The 18,832-nt window shown below is 35.6% G+C and overlaps 5 protein-coding genes across 10 annotated transcripts; 4 read left to right on the forward strand and 1 right to left on the reverse strand.

Annotated features, from left to right (window-relative positions):
- Positions 1-1,275: 1,275 nt before the first annotated feature.
- RpII18 (RNA polymerase II subunit RpII18) lies at positions 1,276-2,381 on the forward strand. Its single transcript, XM_043416647.1, has 3 exons — positions 1,276-1,555; positions 1,619-1,771; positions 1,862-2,381. Exons 1-3 carry the CDS (start codon positions 1,527-1,529, stop codon positions 2,070-2,072), a joined length of 393 nt encoding a protein of 130 aa, XP_043272582.1. The 5' UTR covers positions 1,276-1,526; the 3' UTR covers positions 2,073-2,381.
- Positions 2,353-6,284, reverse strand: TyrRS (Tyrosyl-tRNA synthetase). 4 transcript variants are annotated; one of them, XM_043416636.1, is made up of 7 exons: positions 5,378-5,514; positions 4,270-4,652; positions 3,849-4,111; positions 3,546-3,761; positions 3,285-3,476; positions 2,930-3,209; positions 2,353-2,664 (listed from the first exon to the last, which is right to left on the reverse strand). In XM_043416636.1, the coding sequence occupies exons 2-7, from the start codon at positions 4,644-4,646 to the stop codon at positions 2,409-2,411; spliced, it is 1,584 nt and encodes a 527-aa protein (XP_043272571.1). In that variant the 5' UTR covers positions 4,647-4,652; positions 5,378-5,514; the 3' UTR covers positions 2,353-2,408. The 4 variants fall into 4 exon arrangements, with proteins under 4 accessions (XP_043272571.1, XP_043272568.1, XP_043272570.1 ...); XM_043416633.1 differs by lacking the exon at positions 5,378-5,514 and adding an exon at positions 6,153-6,284 and having other exon boundaries at positions 2,930-3,476; XM_043416635.1 differs by lacking the exon at positions 5,378-5,514 and adding an exon at positions 5,526-5,776 and having other exon boundaries at positions 2,930-3,476.
- A 287-nt stretch (positions 6,285-6,571) lies between these two features.
- On the forward strand, positions 6,572-14,582 carry Mtl (Rac family small GTPase Mtl). Of its 3 annotated transcripts, none has more exons than XM_043416646.1 (4): positions 6,572-6,747; positions 7,161-7,286; positions 8,247-8,583; positions 8,777-14,582. In XM_043416646.1, the coding sequence occupies exons 2-4, from the start codon at positions 7,171-7,173 to the stop codon at positions 8,909-8,911; spliced, it is 588 nt and encodes a 195-aa protein (XP_043272581.1). In that variant the 5' UTR covers positions 6,572-6,747; positions 7,161-7,170; the 3' UTR covers positions 8,912-14,582. The 3 variants fall into 3 exon arrangements, with proteins under 3 accessions (XP_043272581.1, XP_043272580.1, XP_043272579.1); XM_043416645.1 differs by lacking the exon at positions 6,572-6,747 and adding an exon at positions 6,802-6,957 and having other exon boundaries at positions 8,777-13,694; XM_043416644.1 differs by lacking the exon at positions 6,572-6,747 and adding an exon at positions 6,803-7,068 and having other exon boundaries at positions 8,777-13,694.
- LOC122409242 (solute carrier family 35 member E1 homolog) lies at positions 8,913-15,880 on the forward strand. The gene is made up of 3 exons (XM_043416637.1): positions 8,913-14,511; positions 14,653-14,864; positions 15,019-15,880. Exons 1-3 carry the CDS (start codon positions 14,127-14,129, stop codon positions 15,370-15,372), a joined length of 951 nt encoding a protein of 316 aa, XP_043272572.1. The 5' UTR covers positions 8,913-14,126; the 3' UTR covers positions 15,373-15,880.
- Positions 15,881-15,994: 114 nt separating this feature from the next.
- On the forward strand, positions 15,995-18,561 carry TfIIS (RNA polymerase II elongation factor). The gene is made up of 4 exons (XM_043416638.1): positions 15,995-16,269; positions 16,719-16,896; positions 17,305-17,666; positions 17,892-18,561. Exons 1-4 carry the CDS (start codon positions 16,201-16,203, stop codon positions 18,225-18,227), a joined length of 945 nt encoding a protein of 314 aa, XP_043272573.1. The 5' UTR covers positions 15,995-16,200; the 3' UTR covers positions 18,228-18,561.
- Positions 18,562-18,832: the final 271 nt, after the last annotated feature.

Here is an 18,832-nt window from a genome sequence, read left to right on the forward strand (position 1 = left end):
AATCGCGATTACGATTTTCTGCGATACGGTGAAGTGATAACAAAAGTTAAAGGTGAAATGATAAATTCCAAACATGGGAGGACGAAAAAACATTGGAAGAAAAGTGTGTTGAAAATATGTGGAAAGTTCTTTATGATCAGAACCATGGAGCAGGATAAGAGAATCGTAGAGGCAGAGGGAAAGCGAAAGGATCGTGGAGGAAGACGGAGAGGGAGAGGATCGTCGAGGAAAACGGAGATCGCAAGGATCGTGGGAGAAAAAGGTAGGAAGAAGATCGAGGCCCGTTCCTGTAACCGTGAGTAACTACACCAACGATTTTTTTTTAAATACGAGTGCGCGAAATATGAAATAGTATATTACACACCTAGGTGTGTATACGATTTTTCTGCCCTCCGAGCCGAAGTTGCTGCATTCCGCCTGCGTCGGACAGAAAAAATCGTATACACACCTCATCGGGCAGGAAAAAGTAAAGTCTCAGACCACAAGTTTGTCAGCCTCGGCTTCGCCTCGGCCGACAATTACATGTGATCTGAGACTTTCCTTATTTTCCTGCCCTAGGCGTGTAATATACTATTTCTATTAGTATCATGCCTCTCTATGAATCTTCGTGTTCAAGCCCAGTGATGCCAATGCAAAATTTCAATGGGGAATGCACGGTGGGTAATATGCGTCATACCCGTGCCACGGTTGCCTATTTTTTTGTAACTAATCTTTTCTCATGAAATGACGCCTAAAAAGAATCGCTTTATCCCCCGCCGTTTTGAGAAATAGAAACAATAACACTATTTTTTTCGAACTTATGTTGTCACCCAATGTACCGTTTTTGTTGTACAGTTAATACAGTTGTAACGAAAAAAAAATTATCAATGCTCCGTGTTTTTTTCCGATGCTTCATTAGTTTACAGCGTTTACAGAATTTTGCAATGTATGTTTGCAATTTTTTCTGGAGAGTAACGCTCCGAGCGGGAAAATCTCGCTAATGACACGGTGCTCGTGGTTCAACGGTAAAAAAAATTGGTACAGACACGAGTATAAACGTACATATGTTTATAATATGGAAGTGACATTATACCAAGGAACTGTACTGTATTCATTTAACTATATACTTTATGTAATAATGATATGATTTGATTTGACTCAATTGTATCCATAGAAATGTCCCGCATTTTTATTTGTCTCACCGGCATTACAATCATTTTGCTAATACTCCGTACTTTCGGCTATGGGCGTGTTCAGGGAGTCGCTATTTGCGCTAAAAATACAAGATATAGTAATATCATTCAATGATAACGTTATAGCGTTTGTAGCGCAAATAGCGACTCCCCGAACGCGCCCTATATATGTTCGAAGCAACTGACGTACCGGCCAAATTTACTTGATTCAAAAACATCGGAAACAACGTTCGTAGAGATTTCGTAAAGGATTTTCTGAATCGATTGCTGAATTCTGAAAAATCGCCGAATTACAATTAATAATTAAATTAACGGCTACTTTTAATACATTTCGGAGAGAATTAATATTCGGTAATGGCCGACGACGAGTTCGACGCAGACGAGTAAGTAAATATCTTAACCTCAAAATTGTGTGAGTGATTGAAAATTGAGAAAAATGCGTTTAGAGTTGCAGACGAGTTCGATGATGCCGACGACGATGATAACATTGAATTAGACGGCCACGAGGAAGACGTGGAAAACATCGAACTCTTGGCTCCAGGAGAGGTTTCCGGAGGGGTTCAAAAATCGAAACGCATTACTACCCGATATATGACCAAGTACAGTGCTGCTATCATAATTTCAATCCGTGCAGCCGACGGATAATCGGAATAAATCAATACTGAATATTCATTCACTTTCCGTTTCAGGTACGAAAGAGCTCGAGTTTTGGGGACTCGAGCACTTCAAATAGCAATGTGTGCTCCTGTCATGGTAGAACTGGAAGGAGAAACAGATCCACTGCAAATTGCTATGAAAGAGCTTAAACAACGCAAAATTCCTATTGTCATTCGTCGTTACTTACCGGACAACAGTTACGAAGACTGGGGCATAGATGAATTGATAATTATTGACCATTAAATGTGCAATCGCTAGCAAATCTGCTTACCGATGAAGTTTGTGTCGTTGAAATGTAAAACAAATTTTAGTGTTTCAAAAATGGTTGATATTTTTCCTGCTTAATTATTCCCTCAGTTTCTGGAACTAAAATGGAAAAATTTCATTGGGGAAAGGTTCTTGATAAAGACGAAAACCATTCCTGTGAATTTTGATGATGAAAACTTCATAACCAACGAATGTACATTGTTCTCTGTATTTTTATATTTATTTCATATCAGTGCGAACTTGAAGAAGAATCGAATAAAAGATGAGGAGTTTTTATTTTCCAAAGGAGCGTTAGTTTATAAAGTGCTGCAATTATTTGATTGGAACGTTCTTCAGAGTATCAGCTGTTAAATTGCCACCAGATTTAGTGACAAGAACATTTCCGCTCCAGGCTGCATCACCTTTTGCATTGACGAGAAAATCCACCGCTAATTTTTCCCACACTTTTTTCTTTGGGTTCAAAACAGCATCTGGGGTTCCAGTCTCATAACCTTCTACAAAAACACGTTCTCCAGGTATACTGTCCGCGGGTGGTCTCAGAGGTTCAACGCGTTTCTCTGGCTCATCGCTGTAAGGTCAGAATAATATTAACTTTGGTGATTATGATTAGCCGGAGAACATTATGATAGAACAAAGTCCTCTTTTCACCCTCCATCTTTTGGTATTCTCGAACAAAACCGTGAATTTATTTTGTGTTGAAGCCAAAATCTTACGTCGATAACAATCGATACAATCATGGAAAGAAATCATGAAAAATCAATTTTATCTTATTGAAATAGTTATTTTTCTTAGAAAAAATATGAAAAAAAATAATAACGAGAAAATGTCCTTACATAGACGCGCAAAGAACCATGCCATGGGAAGCGACACCTCGCAAGTTTGCCGGTTTCAGATTAGCCAAGACGACAACCATTCGATCTTGCATTTGATCAATAGGAACGAAATTTACGAGACCACTAACGATCGTACGGGGGCCGTTCTCTTCACCAAGATCGATTTTCTCGACATACAGACTATCGGCATCAGGATGTTTAGAGACCTCAACGATTTTTCCTACACGGATGTCGAGTCTCGACGGATCGACTTCCACGTTCGCAGGGGCTTGTTGTTTGTCTGTGAAATCAAAATAACGATAGTGTGAGAACATGGAACAAAATAGGTCAACAGGCTTCAAATTTGACCACTTACTTTTTGAAGGTGCCGGGTAGGCCTTGGCGCTCAAACTTTTGAGCTTCTGATCAGATGAAAATTCTTTGCGAATTGGATCTAGCAATCGATTAATATAAAATTCTACAGCAGCTTTCAAATCTCCAGGATGAATTTCTTCCTTCGCAAAAGCTGCTTCGAGCTGTTCGTAATTTTCATAAGTTACATCTCCTCCTATGAATACACAGTTATTGAAATTCTATTCCAAGTATTCATTCAAAATTCTCGAAAAATCGTTCTTACCGAATTCTGCGCTTCTTGGCACATTGTACAACTCGCCCTCTTTCATTAGCGGAAATATAACGTGTTTAGAAAATGCGAGAATTCCGTTTTCAACGATATTGCCTGGTTCACAAAAAGCCTTCTTCAACTTTTTCTTCACTGCTGCTGCGTCATCCAAAAGATCGATTTTAGATTCTTCTTCAGATGATGACATTTTTGCCCCAGCCAATCCAGGAACTGAAGGAAAAAATGTCGAAATGTATTTCATAGAAATTTTTCAAGCTCATGAAATTAACACACGAAATTATTATCAATCTCACTTACTCATAGGGTTCATTAGATGTATACGTTTCTCGTAACCGAGAATCGGTAAATATTTTTCTGCAAAAGTAAATATCTTTCGCTGGTCAACCCCCCCAAATTGAGCATCCACACCAAGATACTGCTCGTCCAAAGCCTGGAGTCCTGGGTAGAGGAGACCGGACATCAAGGGACTTGCAACTTGTTTTACTACTTCAGCACCTGCTTTTTTTGCATCGTGCTCCGTTACTACGGAACTCAAGCGGTACATGTCCAGGGTATATTCTCTGAAATATTTTCAATTCTTTAGTTTAAAAAAAAAAGCTAGTGGAGGTGTTTACGAAAAGATGTCATCGCTGTGGAAATTTAATGTAGACCAACAATAGAGCGAATAAATTCTGAATATTCTTAAAACAAAAACTTTATTATAGCTATGAAAACTCACTTTGAAAGTTGATAATCAGTTCCTTTGACAAACTTGAGTTTATCCAGCGGAACGCCAATTGATTTAAGCATGGATTTGATGACGGCTTCGTAATATTGAACTCTAAGAGTTAGGAGATCCCAAGGAGCTTTCATATTGTCCAAATAGGCATGAAGATCAGCAAAAAGAATTGTAACGCTTGCACCTGCTTGGAGGAAATCTGCTATTTTACTAACAGGAGTGAAATAAGCAATGTGAGGTTTTCCTGTTGTTGCTGTGCCCCAATAAATCTTCAAGTCTCTCTCCTGAAGAATTGCTTTCAGTCTGTCTTCACCAAGCCACTCAGAAAGATTTCTTGTGATTAGACCAAATTTTTCTTCTGCTGTTAAATTAATCATGATTCCCTGTAAAACAGAAAAATAATTCATTGGAAATTTTAAAAAACCTCTTTGATTCATTGTTTTCAGGTACGCGTGGAGATCTAATTTTTGTGTTTGTCATTAATTTGGGATTTCAGTAAGAAATGTGCAAAGCTGTCCAAAACGTTAAAATTTCACAGAATTCACGAAGGTAAACATAAAATGAATATTTCGACTCTACAAACAATGACTAGTATTAATATATTATTTGAAAAAACTCATTTTTATAATTATTAAAATAATTGAGAAATGAAACGTCTATAATCAAGATTTTATAACAATACTCATAATTTCATCAGCTTAGGTGCTCATGCACATGAATCTGCACACATACACGTGGTCAGACATTTTTTAAACGTGCTAGAAAAAATGGACGAAGCTTTGACACCTTACAATCACATTGCCTGTAAAAACTGTCAATTCAAGTGAATATGTTCCTAGTCTATTTTAGTGAAACAAAAAATATGATGGAAAAATTTTAAATGAGTAAACATTTGAACAATTTTGCAAATTATAAATAATTAGCGATACCGGTGATAACATTATTTTAAGGTTAATAGCGTGACAGAAAATGTTTATATTTACACAAGGTGGACAGAAACGTCAACCGATTTAGAATAAATTAGTTGTAGTTCTGATAATATTTATACTCAGGTGAAAAAAGTAAATTTTTTGGATAAATCGTGTTGAAAGGGTGAAACTATTTTTACCGTAATTCTTGTCCAGCTGTTCGAAATGTGTGGTGCGAAAGAACGGGATGTTACTGCAGGGAGTGCACGGGATCAGAGAGGGAGAAACTGACCAGATTCACTGGCCTCGAGTCATGTCGTGGTGTACCGTACTATTTATTAAACCCACCAGGCTTCAGAAATATTCATTATTCCAATTAATAATGATTTCGAATCCATTATCACGCTGGTAGATAAGTGATAACACTCAAATTTCATGTCTTATTATGCTATGACATTTCCTCTCGTTCACAGGTGCGCACCTTTAACCTTCAGAGGGATTCAAGTTCCTTTAATTCGATTATTCAAATTTCTGAAGGAATGAGTATAAAATTCCGCCTATTGTCCTGCATTATAGTCGTAATAAAATTAAACACACGTATTTTTTATAATTCATAAACTTTTCTTGCTGTGACGTAAGAATTGGCAAAGTAGAAATACATAGAAAAAATACCAACGAATGATAACAAAACCATTATTTCGAAAATACCGGCTACTTTTTCCGAAACAGTTAAATTTTTCGAATGCACGCAAATGGATCTTTTCAAGTTTTGTACATGAATTTTGTATTTCTAAATAATCAATATCCGTAATACAAAAGTATATCATTTGGGGCACTCAAAGCTGTGGAGCGGGGATATGGGGGTAAACAGAGAAGGTTGACCTGTTTGACCTTATCCTAAATGGGCACATTGGGAAAAGTTCACCACATGCACATGATCTATGGCTGCGTTCGCGCGGTCAATTATCGGCTCACCTTCCCAAAAAGTGTACATCATGGCATGGATATTAGGTAATTCATGGTTTGCAGTCACTCACATCGAAGAAAATTTTTTCGCTTTAATAAGTGCGGAATATTTATTTTATTGAATAAAATTTGAAACACATCAATATCGTCGACACGAAAAAAATACGTTGAACCTTTATGGCATCAACTCAATAAAACAAAACCGATTGTAACGAAACAATAAAGTACTTGGGACTACTTCAATTTCTTCTTTTTTATTTCAATAGGAAAAGAACCATAAGTGTGGCACACGCAATAAAGAGACACACACACGTATACACTCGACTTTTAGGGGAATAGGGGAAAGGCGAGTAGGAGTGAGAGCAAGACGGAGACAGAGAAAGGCAATTGTCGAACATCTGTCACCAAGCGCCGCCGTGGAGGGCTACGTCCGTTTCAATCTCACCGAAAATCGCAACACCCGTACTGTGTCATGGCGATCAAACCTATTCGCATGATTTGCTGAAGAACAAATTTATTACACCCATACTATTGACATAAACTCTTGGGGGTAAAAAGAATCGTTTTTTTCGTAGTAAAACGTTTAAGTCGTGTTCGTATCTTGGTGAGTTCTCGTCAATTTCCTTTTTTATTCAGTGTCTATGAGTGCATTTGTTTACAGTTCGATTCCGTGACAATGTGTACATATACACATTCGTATCTGTGTATACGTATTATAATGTAAAGTTGCTGTGGGTTCGTCGTACAATTCGACTACAAATTTATATATCTATACATATAATTCTCGTATACTCCCTAGATTAACCTCACAAGGGTAAAATCGACAATTTCTTGTAATTACAATTATATTTTTTCGATTTTATTTACAAAGTAAATATCTTTTTAATGTTTCTGTAATCGATTTCCCATTCTGCGAAAAATATATGTGCGTAAAAGTGACATATTGTAGTTTCGACTATTTCGAAGTGCGATCCAACGGATTTGACGAATTCATCGAGAACATTTTTTCCTGCCCAGATTCGACATCATGAGCTCGGGCAGACCCATTAAATGCGTCGTTGTTGGCGATGGCACCGTTGGAAAAACCTGTATGTTGATATCCTACACGACAGACAGTTTTCCTGGTGAATATGTCCCTACTGTGTAAGTACTTTATCTTCAAACTTTTAACGATTTTGGTATTGAACTTTTCGAAATTTCTGAAATAAAGCAAAACGAATTTGTGTTTTTTGATTGTTCCTTCTTTTATTTTGTTTTCGTCAATGGAAAATGAATATATTTCTTGCAACATGTTGAAATAGTTTGTAAAAAGAGCAAAATTTTTCATTAGATATTTGCAATTTGTTGTTAACTCAATGTTTTTTTTTAAATTTTAATCAAAATTGGTGAATAAGTGACTTCATTTTAAGAATTGTCTGATAATGACTCAAAAGAACATTCTTGATTCACCTAACAAATTTAGCAATGCTGCCATGCAAAAAGTATTCCATTCACTTGAACGATGCAAACTACATATAGCATTGTAATTTACTATCAATATTTTTTTAGGAGTATATAAGGTCTTTTTTTGACTTGTCTCATAATTCTTCCTGTTTTGTGCACCCCCTCACTAAAGGTTTCTAATTATAGTCTCAAAGAAGCTAAGAGCATCTTTCTTTGCACAGGAAGTGATTCGTTCCAAGCTTTTTTTTCCCTTCCTCTTCCATTGAACAGTACTTGAATAAAAGCGCTATACTATGATTTGATCTACATACGCATACAATTTTTTATTCAAATTCAATTTCTTGAGTCATTTACTTATATTCCATCTAGACAAATATAATGGCACAAAAAAATTACATATTTTAGAATGAATCATATTTAAAAATCCGTGTGAATAACAAGTATGAAACTTAGTTGTAAATGGATTTCCAATTATTAATATTCTATTCAATAACAGAATTCTGAATGTTCAATGACATGGAACATATTGCATTGTCTCTGATCATTCTATGTCTTACCATTGTTTTGATTAAATACCATTTGAGTCTAAATACTTTCACGAAAATACTATAATTAATGTAATGAATTTGTTTTCAAACTTATCAACAACATTATTTTCAGATTTGATAATTATTCGGCACCTATGGTAGTTGATGGAATCCCAGTGAGTTTGGGTTTATGGGATACTGCGGGTCAAGAAGACTACGACAGGCTGCGTCCCTTGTCGTATCCGCAGACAGATGTGTTTCTTATATGTTTTTCGGTGACAAGTCCGTCTTCCTTTGAAAATGTAACCAGCAAATGGTATCCAGAGATAAAGCATCACTGTCCAGATGCACCCATGATACTGGTGGGAACAAAAATTGATTTGCGGGATGATAGAGAGACTCTCACTTTATTGGCTGAACAAGGATTAAGCGCTATAAAACGAGAGCAGGGGCAAAAACTAGCAAACAAGGTTTGTAAATGAAAAATTTTAGAAATTTTTTTGCCAGTTTGAAACTCGAGCCTTTGTTTCCAAAAAAATGTTTCGTTACAATTTTATTCCATTCCTGGTTGACTCAAGTTCAATTTCCTTTTATTGATATTTGAAAATTTCTACGTTTTTTAGTTGATCGAATGTGTGGTGTAATGTTGTTTTTTTTTATTAGGTACGTGCCGTCAAATATATGGAGTGTTCAGCACTGACGCAACGTGGGCTCAAACAAGTTTTCGACGAGGCGGTTCGCGCGGTTCTCCGACCCGAGCCACAAAAGCGTCGGCAGCGGAGGTGCACCGTTTTGTAAGAGAGCCTCAAGGGAAGGGAAAAGAGAACAAGAAAATATCCCACTCACCTACAGCGAGATCGATTCTAGGAAAAGAAATAACTAATCTCAAGCGAAGTTACTAGCCTTTGACTTCGTTGGCCATAACGCAGCTCGAGTCAACGATTATCGTAAAAATTTTCATTTTTTCACATTACGTTTTTTATCTCCTCTCCCTCTCTTTCTTTCTTTCTTTTCTTTATACATTCATGACTCTTTGTAATTCCATACGTGCATTCGGTGTCAAGGTCAATGTCGGATTATCGTGTTGGCAGCTGCTATGAATCCTTGCCTCGTCTCAGCTAAAGTACAATTTGTAGTTTCCGGTATTATTGCGTATTACATATGCATAAAAAACCCGGTTATGAAAGTTTTAGGTTTATAAATCGCTGAGCTTGGCCAATCTCTGATGCATTTTCACAATCCGACGGCGGCGATATTTTCAGCTGTTTCTTTCTCTATTTTTATTCGAAAATTCCACTCTTACGTATTCCAAAATAAATTGTCATTCTTTGATACTTTTCATACAATTTTTAAGCAGCCAACATACTATTTGAATTTTTACGTTAACGACTAATTTCTTTATTTTTAATTCACTGTTTCTATATTTTTGCCATACGCACGATACATTTACTATGAATGAATTTTACGAGTTAAAACAGATATGAGATCGCAATCGTTATCGGCGAAATGTGCCATACCTTTCATCACACAAATGGACCATCAGTTATAGAAAATGCAAAGATTGTTTGTATCTCGAGATCGTTTGGACAGAGAATCTCTTACTTGCATCGTTTGTCGAGATACTTGAATCAGCTTTCTTGTTCTGCGTTACGTGGTCTAAAAAACCGCGATTATTGGCTGCTTTTTAAATTCACTATTTGAATTTCTTATCCGCACTTTCCCAATCGGTAATGAAAATGAATAGGCCACATTTGACAACACTAGAACATAGAATTAAAAATTTCCAAGTAATTTTTTGGTGAATGATCTACTGATGATGAGTCTGAAAATTTATTAAGAAAAAATCGTATTTCCATAAACTTCCAAGCCGACTTTGATACTCGAGTGAGAAGAATCCATGAAATCTCGATAAGGAACGCTCCGAAGAAATGTCTAACTCGCTTTTGATCCGGCTGATCTGACCCTATTCAAATCCATTATTCAGTCTCCATGCTTTTAAGACTCAGAGAAATAAGATTTTACAACAAAGACTGCGTTTGCGAACGTGAAGCATTAACTGCCATACGATTAATGTTTACATTCGACGAACCAATACGACGAAAGGTTAAAAAACAACCGTGAAATGTTGAATCATCTACAATTGACGAAGTGCATTGGCACAAGGTACAACACGTAGAAAATTAAATATTCACGTTTGCTATAAGTACGTCCCCGTGATTAAACAAACGTTATTCCACTCAATATTATTGTCCAGCTCGTCAATTATGAACACAGGATGATTTGAAGCTCAATTCGGTTTTACTGATAAAATTGTGAAAAAGAGTTCCCATTATAAGTGTATCATAGGAGTGAAAGAGACGATTTTTAAATGAAATAACAATTTGACTATAAATGTATTTGATTCTTTGAATGTTTTTGAGATACCGAAAATCCGGAATTTTCATTACTGTTTGCTAATTGTAAAGGTTAATTACAGGCTAACAAACACATTTGCTGATACTTGAAAGAAACAAACAAAAAACGTATAATACAAAATAAACAAAAATTCAAATACACTCGTGCGAGAGTAGCCAATAATGAAGTACGAAAAAATTGCATTCAGGAAATGATATTTAAGGCAAATTTTAAACATGTGTAGTGCAGGCCACGCATATATATGTTAAAATACATATATATATGTATCCAATTGACGAATCTAATGAGAGAGTGCATTTTGCATTGTTCGATTAATGATACGATTAAGAACGCTTTTCATGCTTCGATAATATCTTAAGTTGCATCTTTTTCGAACTGAAAAAATACGAAACAGCGTACGGGGGTCCTCAACCGAATTACGATAATATTCATTTCTCAATACAAATTATTACGAAGCTCTATCCGACGTGGCACGAACGTTCGACGTTTTTACCAGCTACAATTATAATCACACACACACACATACACACACGCACACATAATGGTCTATATTAGGCCGAAGATACAAAGTACTCACAGTAAAAAAATGATCATTTCTAAGTGTCTTCAACGAAAGAGCAATGAGTAAAATAACGAATATAACTTGAGGAAAAAGAGAGAAAACAAAACAAAACAAAGTGTGGGAATTTCAACCGATAGCAACTCGATGTTCTCGTACTCACGAACTATTTTTTTATATCCGAAAAAAATGTTAGTCTAGCTATAGGAAAACGTGTGTCAGATATGCTTTTTCATTTTGCTGTTCTTCTTTCATTTGTTTTTTATTCCCAGACGAGTGCGAAGTCTTTTTATCGTAATAACGTAATATCGATTTTTATCTCTTTTAATTATTATAAAAACTACTGTAATAGGAGAGGACAATTCAACAACAGGCACAACGATGCTTGCAAATGTACATACTGTAGCATAGAACAAAACAAAAATGTACACCAGGCTCCACGTTTAACGAATCTGATCTTGGTCTGCGCTTATTATTTTTTAACATTTAACTTTTTAAATTAAATTTTTTCTTCGTTTATCTTTATATATTTATCATCTGATCTCACGTATAAGCACGACGAATTAACGCGTTAGCACGCACGAAAATATCGTTTGAGATGCTCTCTGCTGCACTTGCCGGCACATTTTTTTCTTACGTTTGCTTCAAAAATCTCAGATCTCCGTTTTGTATTGTGCTCAAATCCGAGGGGGGTACCGCTGTTTCGCCTACTACAAACGAAGTTTGGTGCTCTTCTCGAAACTTCTAATTTGCACAATTATCAAGATACTACGTTTCCTTATTTGTCATTCAGAATCTCAAGTAACGTAGTCTTTTTGGATGAAAGAAAAAAAAAACAAAAAATATTCATTGATACAGGAAAAAAGTACGTTTGAACTGTTGATTTTAGAACAAATTCTGACAATTACGCTCGATCGGCCATTCGCGATTAGGTATGATGACATACTCGATAGTCGGACGCACACGTTCGTGCATTCGACATTAGATTTTAAGTAGTACATTTGTTTCAACATACGACGTTATTTCGAGGCCTCGACGATATTTTTTTTCTGTTTATACGATGGAATAATGCGATTTCAAAGGCTATTATAAGTTATCCAGTCATTAAACATCGAATTTACATGAAAAAGATAAAATAACAAAAAATTAAAAACATTTAAAATAATTAAGGTCCTAATAATATATCGAGAATTTGCAGATAATCAAACGAAAACAAACGAAAAAAACAATAACAACAACAACAACAACAAAAACATAACGAATAATAAGAAAGAAGGAATTGCTATGTATATTTCAAACGTGCGTTGAGTACCATCGTCAAGAGCATTTACAGCGCTACAAACCAAAGTTACGTACTCATCGCGCATATTATTATAATTCTTCTTTTTTTGAAAATTAATATTACGAGTTTTTTTTTTTTTTTTTTTTTAAATTTTTTTCTTCTATTAACTAAGTACTAATTTACAACGTGATTCAACAGTGAATGAGTGAATTGTGAAATATTCTAGTCACTATGAATCTGCTTTTGATTTTCGTACAATTCCCCATGTCGAAAGAAATTGTCAAACGTTTTTTATACTTTATATATCCTCGTTACTTTACCACCAATTAGCCATGACTTTTTCTAACCGATACTTGGGTCGCAGCCAATTTGACAAAACGATTGAGGGGGCGACAGAGGGAGGGGCGGGGGGGGGGGGGGGGGGGGGGGCTACGAAGTAAAAGAATGTTTTCGCAGCGTTTAAAGTAATGTCAATTTTGCCGTAGCACAAACAAACAAACAAACGAACAAACAAAATAAAAACGAGAATGAGCGTTGTTGTGAAATAATTAAACGAGCCCGCGCACCTTACATTTTACATGTATGAAATGAAAAAAAGAAACAAAAAGTTAATCCTCAAGAACGAAAAAACGAAATATTATAGATATATGTATATGTGCTCGAATACAACGCGAATTATCAGTAAATTTGTATAACACATAACGCTTGTCTATTTTCCTAAGATTTCTGTGTGCGTGTGTGCGCGTGTTTGTGATGCGTGAGTGTTACATGCGTGCGTGTGTATTCAAACCGCTATTGAAAAAAGATGAAGAGGGTGGTAATTTATTGGGCGATATCATTTTTATTTCTTTCTTCTTTTCATTAAATTGCAAAAAATTTCTTAAGCTTTTTCTTATATTCTGGTGCTACTTCATTTAAATTATAACATGAGATGACGCAATGATTTTAATCAAGTGGAAAAACTGCACTCTCATGCTAGCTAAAAATGTATTTGACACGTAAAAACAAAAAAAAAAACGTTTGAAATAGCTTCGAGTTTCATCATATTTTTCTCAGTAACGAGAGCTATTGATCACACAAACTTTACGATTGAATATATACAAACGCATGTTCTCGGGATACAGAATGCATGTATTACGTTTTCTTTTTTTTATATTGTAATGGAAAAAAAAAAAAAAAAAATGAATACAATTTTTTTAAATATACTTTGCACACTATACACTAAAACAGACGATTCCGAATTTGACAAAATACTCGGTGATTTCCATGTTTGTACGTAAACTCATTGATGATTTGGGAGATTAAAAATCTAATTCCTACGTCAATCGTTGAAACAACGTATTTTTATATTCACGTTTCCTGCTTTTGCGAAAAAGCTTCGAACTTCCGGTCCTTTTCCTACCTTCGCGCGAAACACGTAGAGGGATTGAAGAAACAGTCCGTCATGCGCAGCGTCAATTTGTAGCGATTTTCGTATGTATACGTACATTCGTTGTATAGCGATGTATAGATGTGGAAGAAAAATCAATCGTACTGATGCTGCTGTTGCTGCTCACGAAATAACACCTCAACAAATCTAACATTCAAAAAAGTAAAAAGTCGACAAAGTTGACAACGTCGATTTGTGTGATTTTCATATTATTTTTTTACTGATAAAAGATCGAAGACAATGAACGAGTGACTTTCGTGGGGGAGGTGCATAAAGTGATTTCTTCTGTAAATAAACTCGTAACAGAAAAAAAATTGCACGATCAAAGATGGAAAAGAAAACACCGCAGGATGTTGTATTCCAAATTGTACCATTTCCGAATGGAGTTTCAGAGAAAGAAGAGCCCCCGAAATCATGGAAATTTCTTCTCGTTTGTTTGATTTGGCTTATTTCTTCAATAAGCGACATGTTTTTGAGCAAATATTTCTATTTCCCTGTCAAGACGACTATACTGGTAGTGCAATTGATATCAATGTCATTGTACACCTGGATATTCACCGTTGCTTGTGACATACCAAATAAAAACACAAACGTTTCATGGCTCAACTTTTTAAAATACATCGTCCCGGTCGCAGTCAGTATTTGCGGACGCATAATGACAGTTAATGATAGGCTGTGGACCACTCCCATTAGTGATCCGTATTCAGCCGAAGGTGTGTGTCAATTTCTATGTAATCAACAAATTGGAAGAAGCCGGATTGAAATAAAATGATATTTCATTGTATATTGATGGGTAAACTTTGATACCATGAAAACTAATTTTATCAGTATATTCAAATACTTTCGTTTCACAGCTGACTTCTGCACCCCCTTCTTTGTACTTCTCTTGTCGAAATTCATATTAGCCAACAACAAAATCGAGTATTGGCAAATGAGTCTGGCAATGCTTACAGCCTGGCTATTGATTAATCTACGCAATTGGATATTTATGTATAATCCACAGTGGATATCTGAATCCATGGGATATGCGCTATTAACTGCTATCGAGTTGACATTCTCCAAAGAGGTATGGAACGTGCACATACTTTCTTTACTTTTTAACACAAAAATTGAAAATTCGCTTATTTCAAAAACCTCAAATTTCTTCATTGGTAGGATTAGTCATTTTTGGTAGCTTCAAAAAACATTTTCTAATTTCTACGGTATTCCATTCATTTCAGATAATGCAACAAACAGGCATACATCCCTTGAGATTACTCATAGCTCTGAGTAGCTTAATTCTCCTTGTGATCTTACCAAAATGGATTTATGAAATGTTTTGGTGCATAGAGCCAACATCTTTAAAATTTATATCAAACTGGGAATTTATTTCTTGTATCTTACTTCTTGGAGCACTTGGTTCGGTCCAGGCAGCTAGCGCGTTCACAATTCTCTCGATGGTATCTCTTGAACGTTATGTTATTGGAAGTATCTGTAATCGAATAATTCGCATATGTAGTTACCCATTCACAACTATAATCTTTGGAGCAGCAAACGGATGGAGAGATTATGATGGAGAAAGTCAAATTTTTTAATAATCGAATATACAATTCATAAGATCTTATAGCTGATAATTACCTACCAAAATCATATTCTATACATAACACCCTAAAAATTCAAGTACATGGTGTAAAAATACATAGAATTAGGAATCGTAATCATAGCATGATTTACAATTCCACATATTTCGTGTATTTCAAGCTGAAACTTCAGCAAAAATGTTTGCTGAATTGCCGATTTCTTTGGTGTAACGAGAAAAAACAGACGGAATACTGACGTAAATGCGGAAGAAATAAGATTTGACATTTGATGAAAAAAAAACGCTCAGGTGCCAGTCTGAAATCATAACGGTAAACTTCCTTTTTCACAACATTTTCATAGCAGGTATATAGTTATACATTTATAGTATATGGAAGAATTTTTTCATTAATTTTTGATTATAGTGATTTTTGTATTGACAATTTTCTATATTAAAGATGCCAATTTTTGCTTTAAAATATTTTATGCTATTTGGATTCGAAATAAAAAACATTTTAAATCCCACGAGTGTATTATACCTATTATTACTGAGGTAAAAAATTGATAAAAATCATATATTTTTTTTATTGTACAAACGTGGTACAAACCGTACAAATCCAGTTTACCGCCTTTTCTGCTTTAAACAGCTGTGAATGTGGTAGACCTGAAAGCGTTATTTCGACGCGCCACCATATTGGCGCTGATGTCAAGAAGCAGCCGCCGATAGGGAGCAAAAAAAGCAGCAACGTTTTTGGTAGTTTCGTTGCTTCGGTCAATGATTTGAGAGACGGAGCGTTTCGTGTAAAGACTCGTGTGAAAAATTGACTCAATAAAACAACGTTGCGATGACTGCCGAAGAGGAAATAATGAGAATCCAGAAGAAGCTGAGTAAGATGTCGAACGGCGACGGGACGGTGAGTGAGTGAGTAAAATTAAGAGAGCAACGCAGTTTAGTAACGAAACAAACGGAACAGTGTAATCACTGCGCGCGAGACGCCGAAACTGCGAGAACGAAAAAGCCGCACGCACAGTAAATAGTACACACACGCGAGATTTCGTGTCGTAATGTTTTGGCAACATTTCCGCGGAGATCTAGCGACTCGTGGTAATTCTTAAATCCATGCGTTTCTTTTTTCAACTATTTTCGAACTTTTGTAATGTATTTACCAAATACAGTGAATATTTTGTTTGAATGTAAATCCTTTAATTCAGCATCCCATCAAAATTGTTACTACTATTGTTCGACATTTTGGAAATCGTTTGGAATTTTACTACTATTACAAATGGATTTAAGAAAACTCACGCATTCCCATTGTAATGTGAAAAATCGAATTATTCATGAAAAACATTCGTTCCCTTTTAGGGTCAAGAACAAGCATTGGAATTGCTCAAGGTACTACAAAAATTACCCGTCGATCTGGAACTTCTCACAAAAACCAGAATAGGAGCAACTGTAAATGCGTTTCGCAAAACAACAACTGACGAGGAAGTGATTTCATTGGCTAAGAGTTTGATAAAAAATTGGAAAAAATTTTTGTCCGGTAAGTTTTATTATCCTGTTAATACATGACCTTGCATAATTCTTAAGCCAAAGTATGCATAAGTGTCTTATTCATGTTGATCATAAAACAAAATTCAAGCAAAACAGTTGAACTTTTTTTGTTCTTACCCTGTAGGTAAAGTTCAATTATCTCTTTACCGAAAAAAGTTGTAATTCGCATTAATATTGTGTTTTAATTTATTGATTTATTTCAGTAACTTATTTATTGATGAAAATAATTTGCCCTGAGAAATCTACCTCATAGTCATTCCCTGATTCCAAGATTCTTTTATTGTTTTTATATGATTCAAACAACATAAATTCAAAGATTAAACATTTTTTTGACTGATTAAGTGATAAAAAATTGCAAGTTTCTTATTTCGTTACACTTTTTTTTCATCATTGGCAGGGTCAAACAAAGATGGAAAAGACTCGGGTTCAGCAAGCAGTTCTAAAAAGAAGGAAGAAAGAAATGACAGAAATAAAGAGGATGGAGACTCAAAAAAAGACAAAGATTCAACAACGGATGGGCAGGATGTCAAAATGAAAGATGAGAAGTCTGGAAAAGACGGTCAAAAGAAACAATCTTCATTCCCGGCTGCTACTACGACTGATGCAGTAAGGCTAAAGTGTCGTGAACTTTTAGCCGCAGCATTGGGTGTTGATGGTACTACGATTGAGGGATGCGCCTCTCCTGAAGAATTAGCTGAAGAATTGGAAGAAGCAATTTTTGCGGAATTCAAAAATACAGACAACAGATACAAGAACCGGGTTAGTATAGGAATGGAACAGCAATGTTAGCTGGTTTATTACAGTAACTTCCACACCATTGTGCTCGTACAAGTATTCAAATTCTGCAAAATTCTTATATTTTTATCCTTTGTTTGATTATTTTATTATATCTATCCTGATCTCTGTTTTCTCTACGGTATAAAATGAAATCGCATTGAATATTCACTGTGCAAACATCATCAAAATATGATTGGTCTAACACAGGTGCGCAGCCGAGTGGCGAATCTTCGAGACGCGAAAAATCCAACTTTAAGAACGAACTTTATCGTAGGTGCGATAACGCCTTCGAGGTTGGCAGTGATGACCGCTGAAGAAATGGCAAGTGATGAGATAAAACAATTGCGCGATAAATTTGAAAAAGAGGCGATAAACGACGCCCAGCTTGCAACCGTCCAGGGTACCAAAACGGATTTACTCAAGTGCGGAAAGTGCAAAAAGCGCAATTGTACTTACAATCAAATACAAACCCGATCGGCTGACGAGCCAATGACGACTTTCGTGCTTTGCAACGAGTGCGGCAATCGATGGAAGTTCTGTTGAAGAATAGTCTCTTGCCTAATATTTTCTCCCCCGAATTCATTTGAACCATAAAAAAAAATATAGAATATAAATACAGATTATTCGCACGGTTTACAGAAAAAAAAAAGTAAAGCGTGAAGTGAGAATTCAAAATACACCGGTTTTTATTTAATATCGGATGATAACATTGAAACGAGACGGGCGGAATGATTTTCCAATATTCATATTACCGCCTGTGATAAAATAAGTTGGAACTTTGTTTCGATATTTCGATGAAATGTATGACTCAAACAATGACAAGACGTATTTTGGAAAAAAAAGTTCTGTGCTTCGAAATATAGAGAATTTTCACTCACTCGGAATGTTGGTATGATTTTTCACCAAGTTTGCTGATGAAAAATTTGTAAATATTTCCAGAAACACGTTGTCATAACCTTGCGAAACGAAATGAGAGTTTTTTGACGCTAATTTTTTTTCGTTTCGCAAATTTGTGAAAAATCGCATTGTTTTTATTATTTTAAGTAATTTTCGAAACCCACAATCGATTTTGTATCACTCTCCGTTTTAATTTTCTTCGGAATTCGGTGAAAAGTCTTGTCAATTAGAATGGATACTTCAAAAACCAG

The sequence above is a fragment of the Venturia canescens genome, chromosome 4, assembly GCF_019457755.1.
Source record: "Venturia canescens isolate UGA chromosome 4, ASM1945775v1, whole genome shotgun sequence".
In the NCBI taxonomy this organism is placed as follows: domain Eukaryota; kingdom Metazoa; phylum Arthropoda; class Insecta; order Hymenoptera; family Ichneumonidae; genus Venturia; species Venturia canescens.

Excerpts from the sequence above, each read along its gene's own strand:
- TyrRS (XM_043416633.1), bottom strand. The coding sequence starts at position 4,646 with ATGATTAATTTAACAGCAGAAGAAAAATTTGGTCTAATCACAAGAAAT. Across the intron at positions 3,762-3,848 it reads ACATCTAATGAACCCTATGA|TTCCTGGATTGGCTGGGGCA; the intron begins GTAAGTGAGATT and ends TTTTTCCTTCAG. Across the intron at positions 2,665-2,929 it reads ATGGTTCTTTGCGCGTCTAT|CGATGAGCCAGAGAAACGCG; the intron begins GTAAGGACATTT and ends CTGACCTTACAG.
- RpII18 (XM_043416647.1), top strand. The coding sequence starts at position 1,527 with ATGGCCGACGACGAGTTCGACGCAGACGA. Across the intron at positions 1,556-1,618 it reads GACGAGTTCGACGCAGACGA|AGTTGCAGACGAGTTCGATG; the intron begins GTAAGTAAATAT and ends AAATGCGTTTAG. Across the intron at positions 1,772-1,861 it reads ACTACCCGATATATGACCAA|GTACGAAAGAGCTCGAGTTT; the intron begins GTACAGTGCTGC and ends TTTCCGTTTCAG.
- Mtl (XM_043416646.1), top strand. The coding sequence starts at position 7,171 with ATGAGCTCGGGCAGACCCATTAAATGCGTCGTTGTTGGCGATGGCACC. Across the intron at positions 7,287-8,246 it reads GGTGAATATGTCCCTACTGT|ATTTGATAATTATTCGGCAC; the intron begins GTAAGTACTTTA and ends CATTATTTTCAG. Across the intron at positions 8,584-8,776 it reads GGCAAAAACTAGCAAACAAG|GTACGTGCCGTCAAATATAT; the intron begins GTTTGTAAATGA and ends TTTTTTTATTAG.
- LOC122409242 (XM_043416637.1), top strand. The coding sequence starts at position 14,127 with ATGGAAAAGAAAACACCGCAGGATGTTGTATTCCAAATTGTACCATTT. Across the intron at positions 14,512-14,652 it reads TGATCCGTATTCAGCCGAAG|CTGACTTCTGCACCCCCTTC; the intron begins GTGTGTGTCAAT and ends TTCGTTTCACAG. Across the intron at positions 14,865-15,018 it reads AGTTGACATTCTCCAAAGAG|ATAATGCAACAAACAGGCAT; the intron begins GTATGGAACGTG and ends CATTCATTTCAG.
- TfIIS (XM_043416638.1), top strand. The coding sequence starts at position 16,201 with ATGACTGCCGAAGAGGAAATAATGAGAATCCAGAAGAAGCTGAGTAAG. Across the intron at positions 16,270-16,718 it reads TGTCGAACGGCGACGGGACG|GGTCAAGAACAAGCATTGGA; the intron begins GTGAGTGAGTGA and ends GTTCCCTTTTAG. Across the intron at positions 16,897-17,304 it reads TTGGAAAAAATTTTTGTCCG|GGTCAAACAAAGATGGAAAA; the intron begins GTAAGTTTTATT and ends CATCATTGGCAG.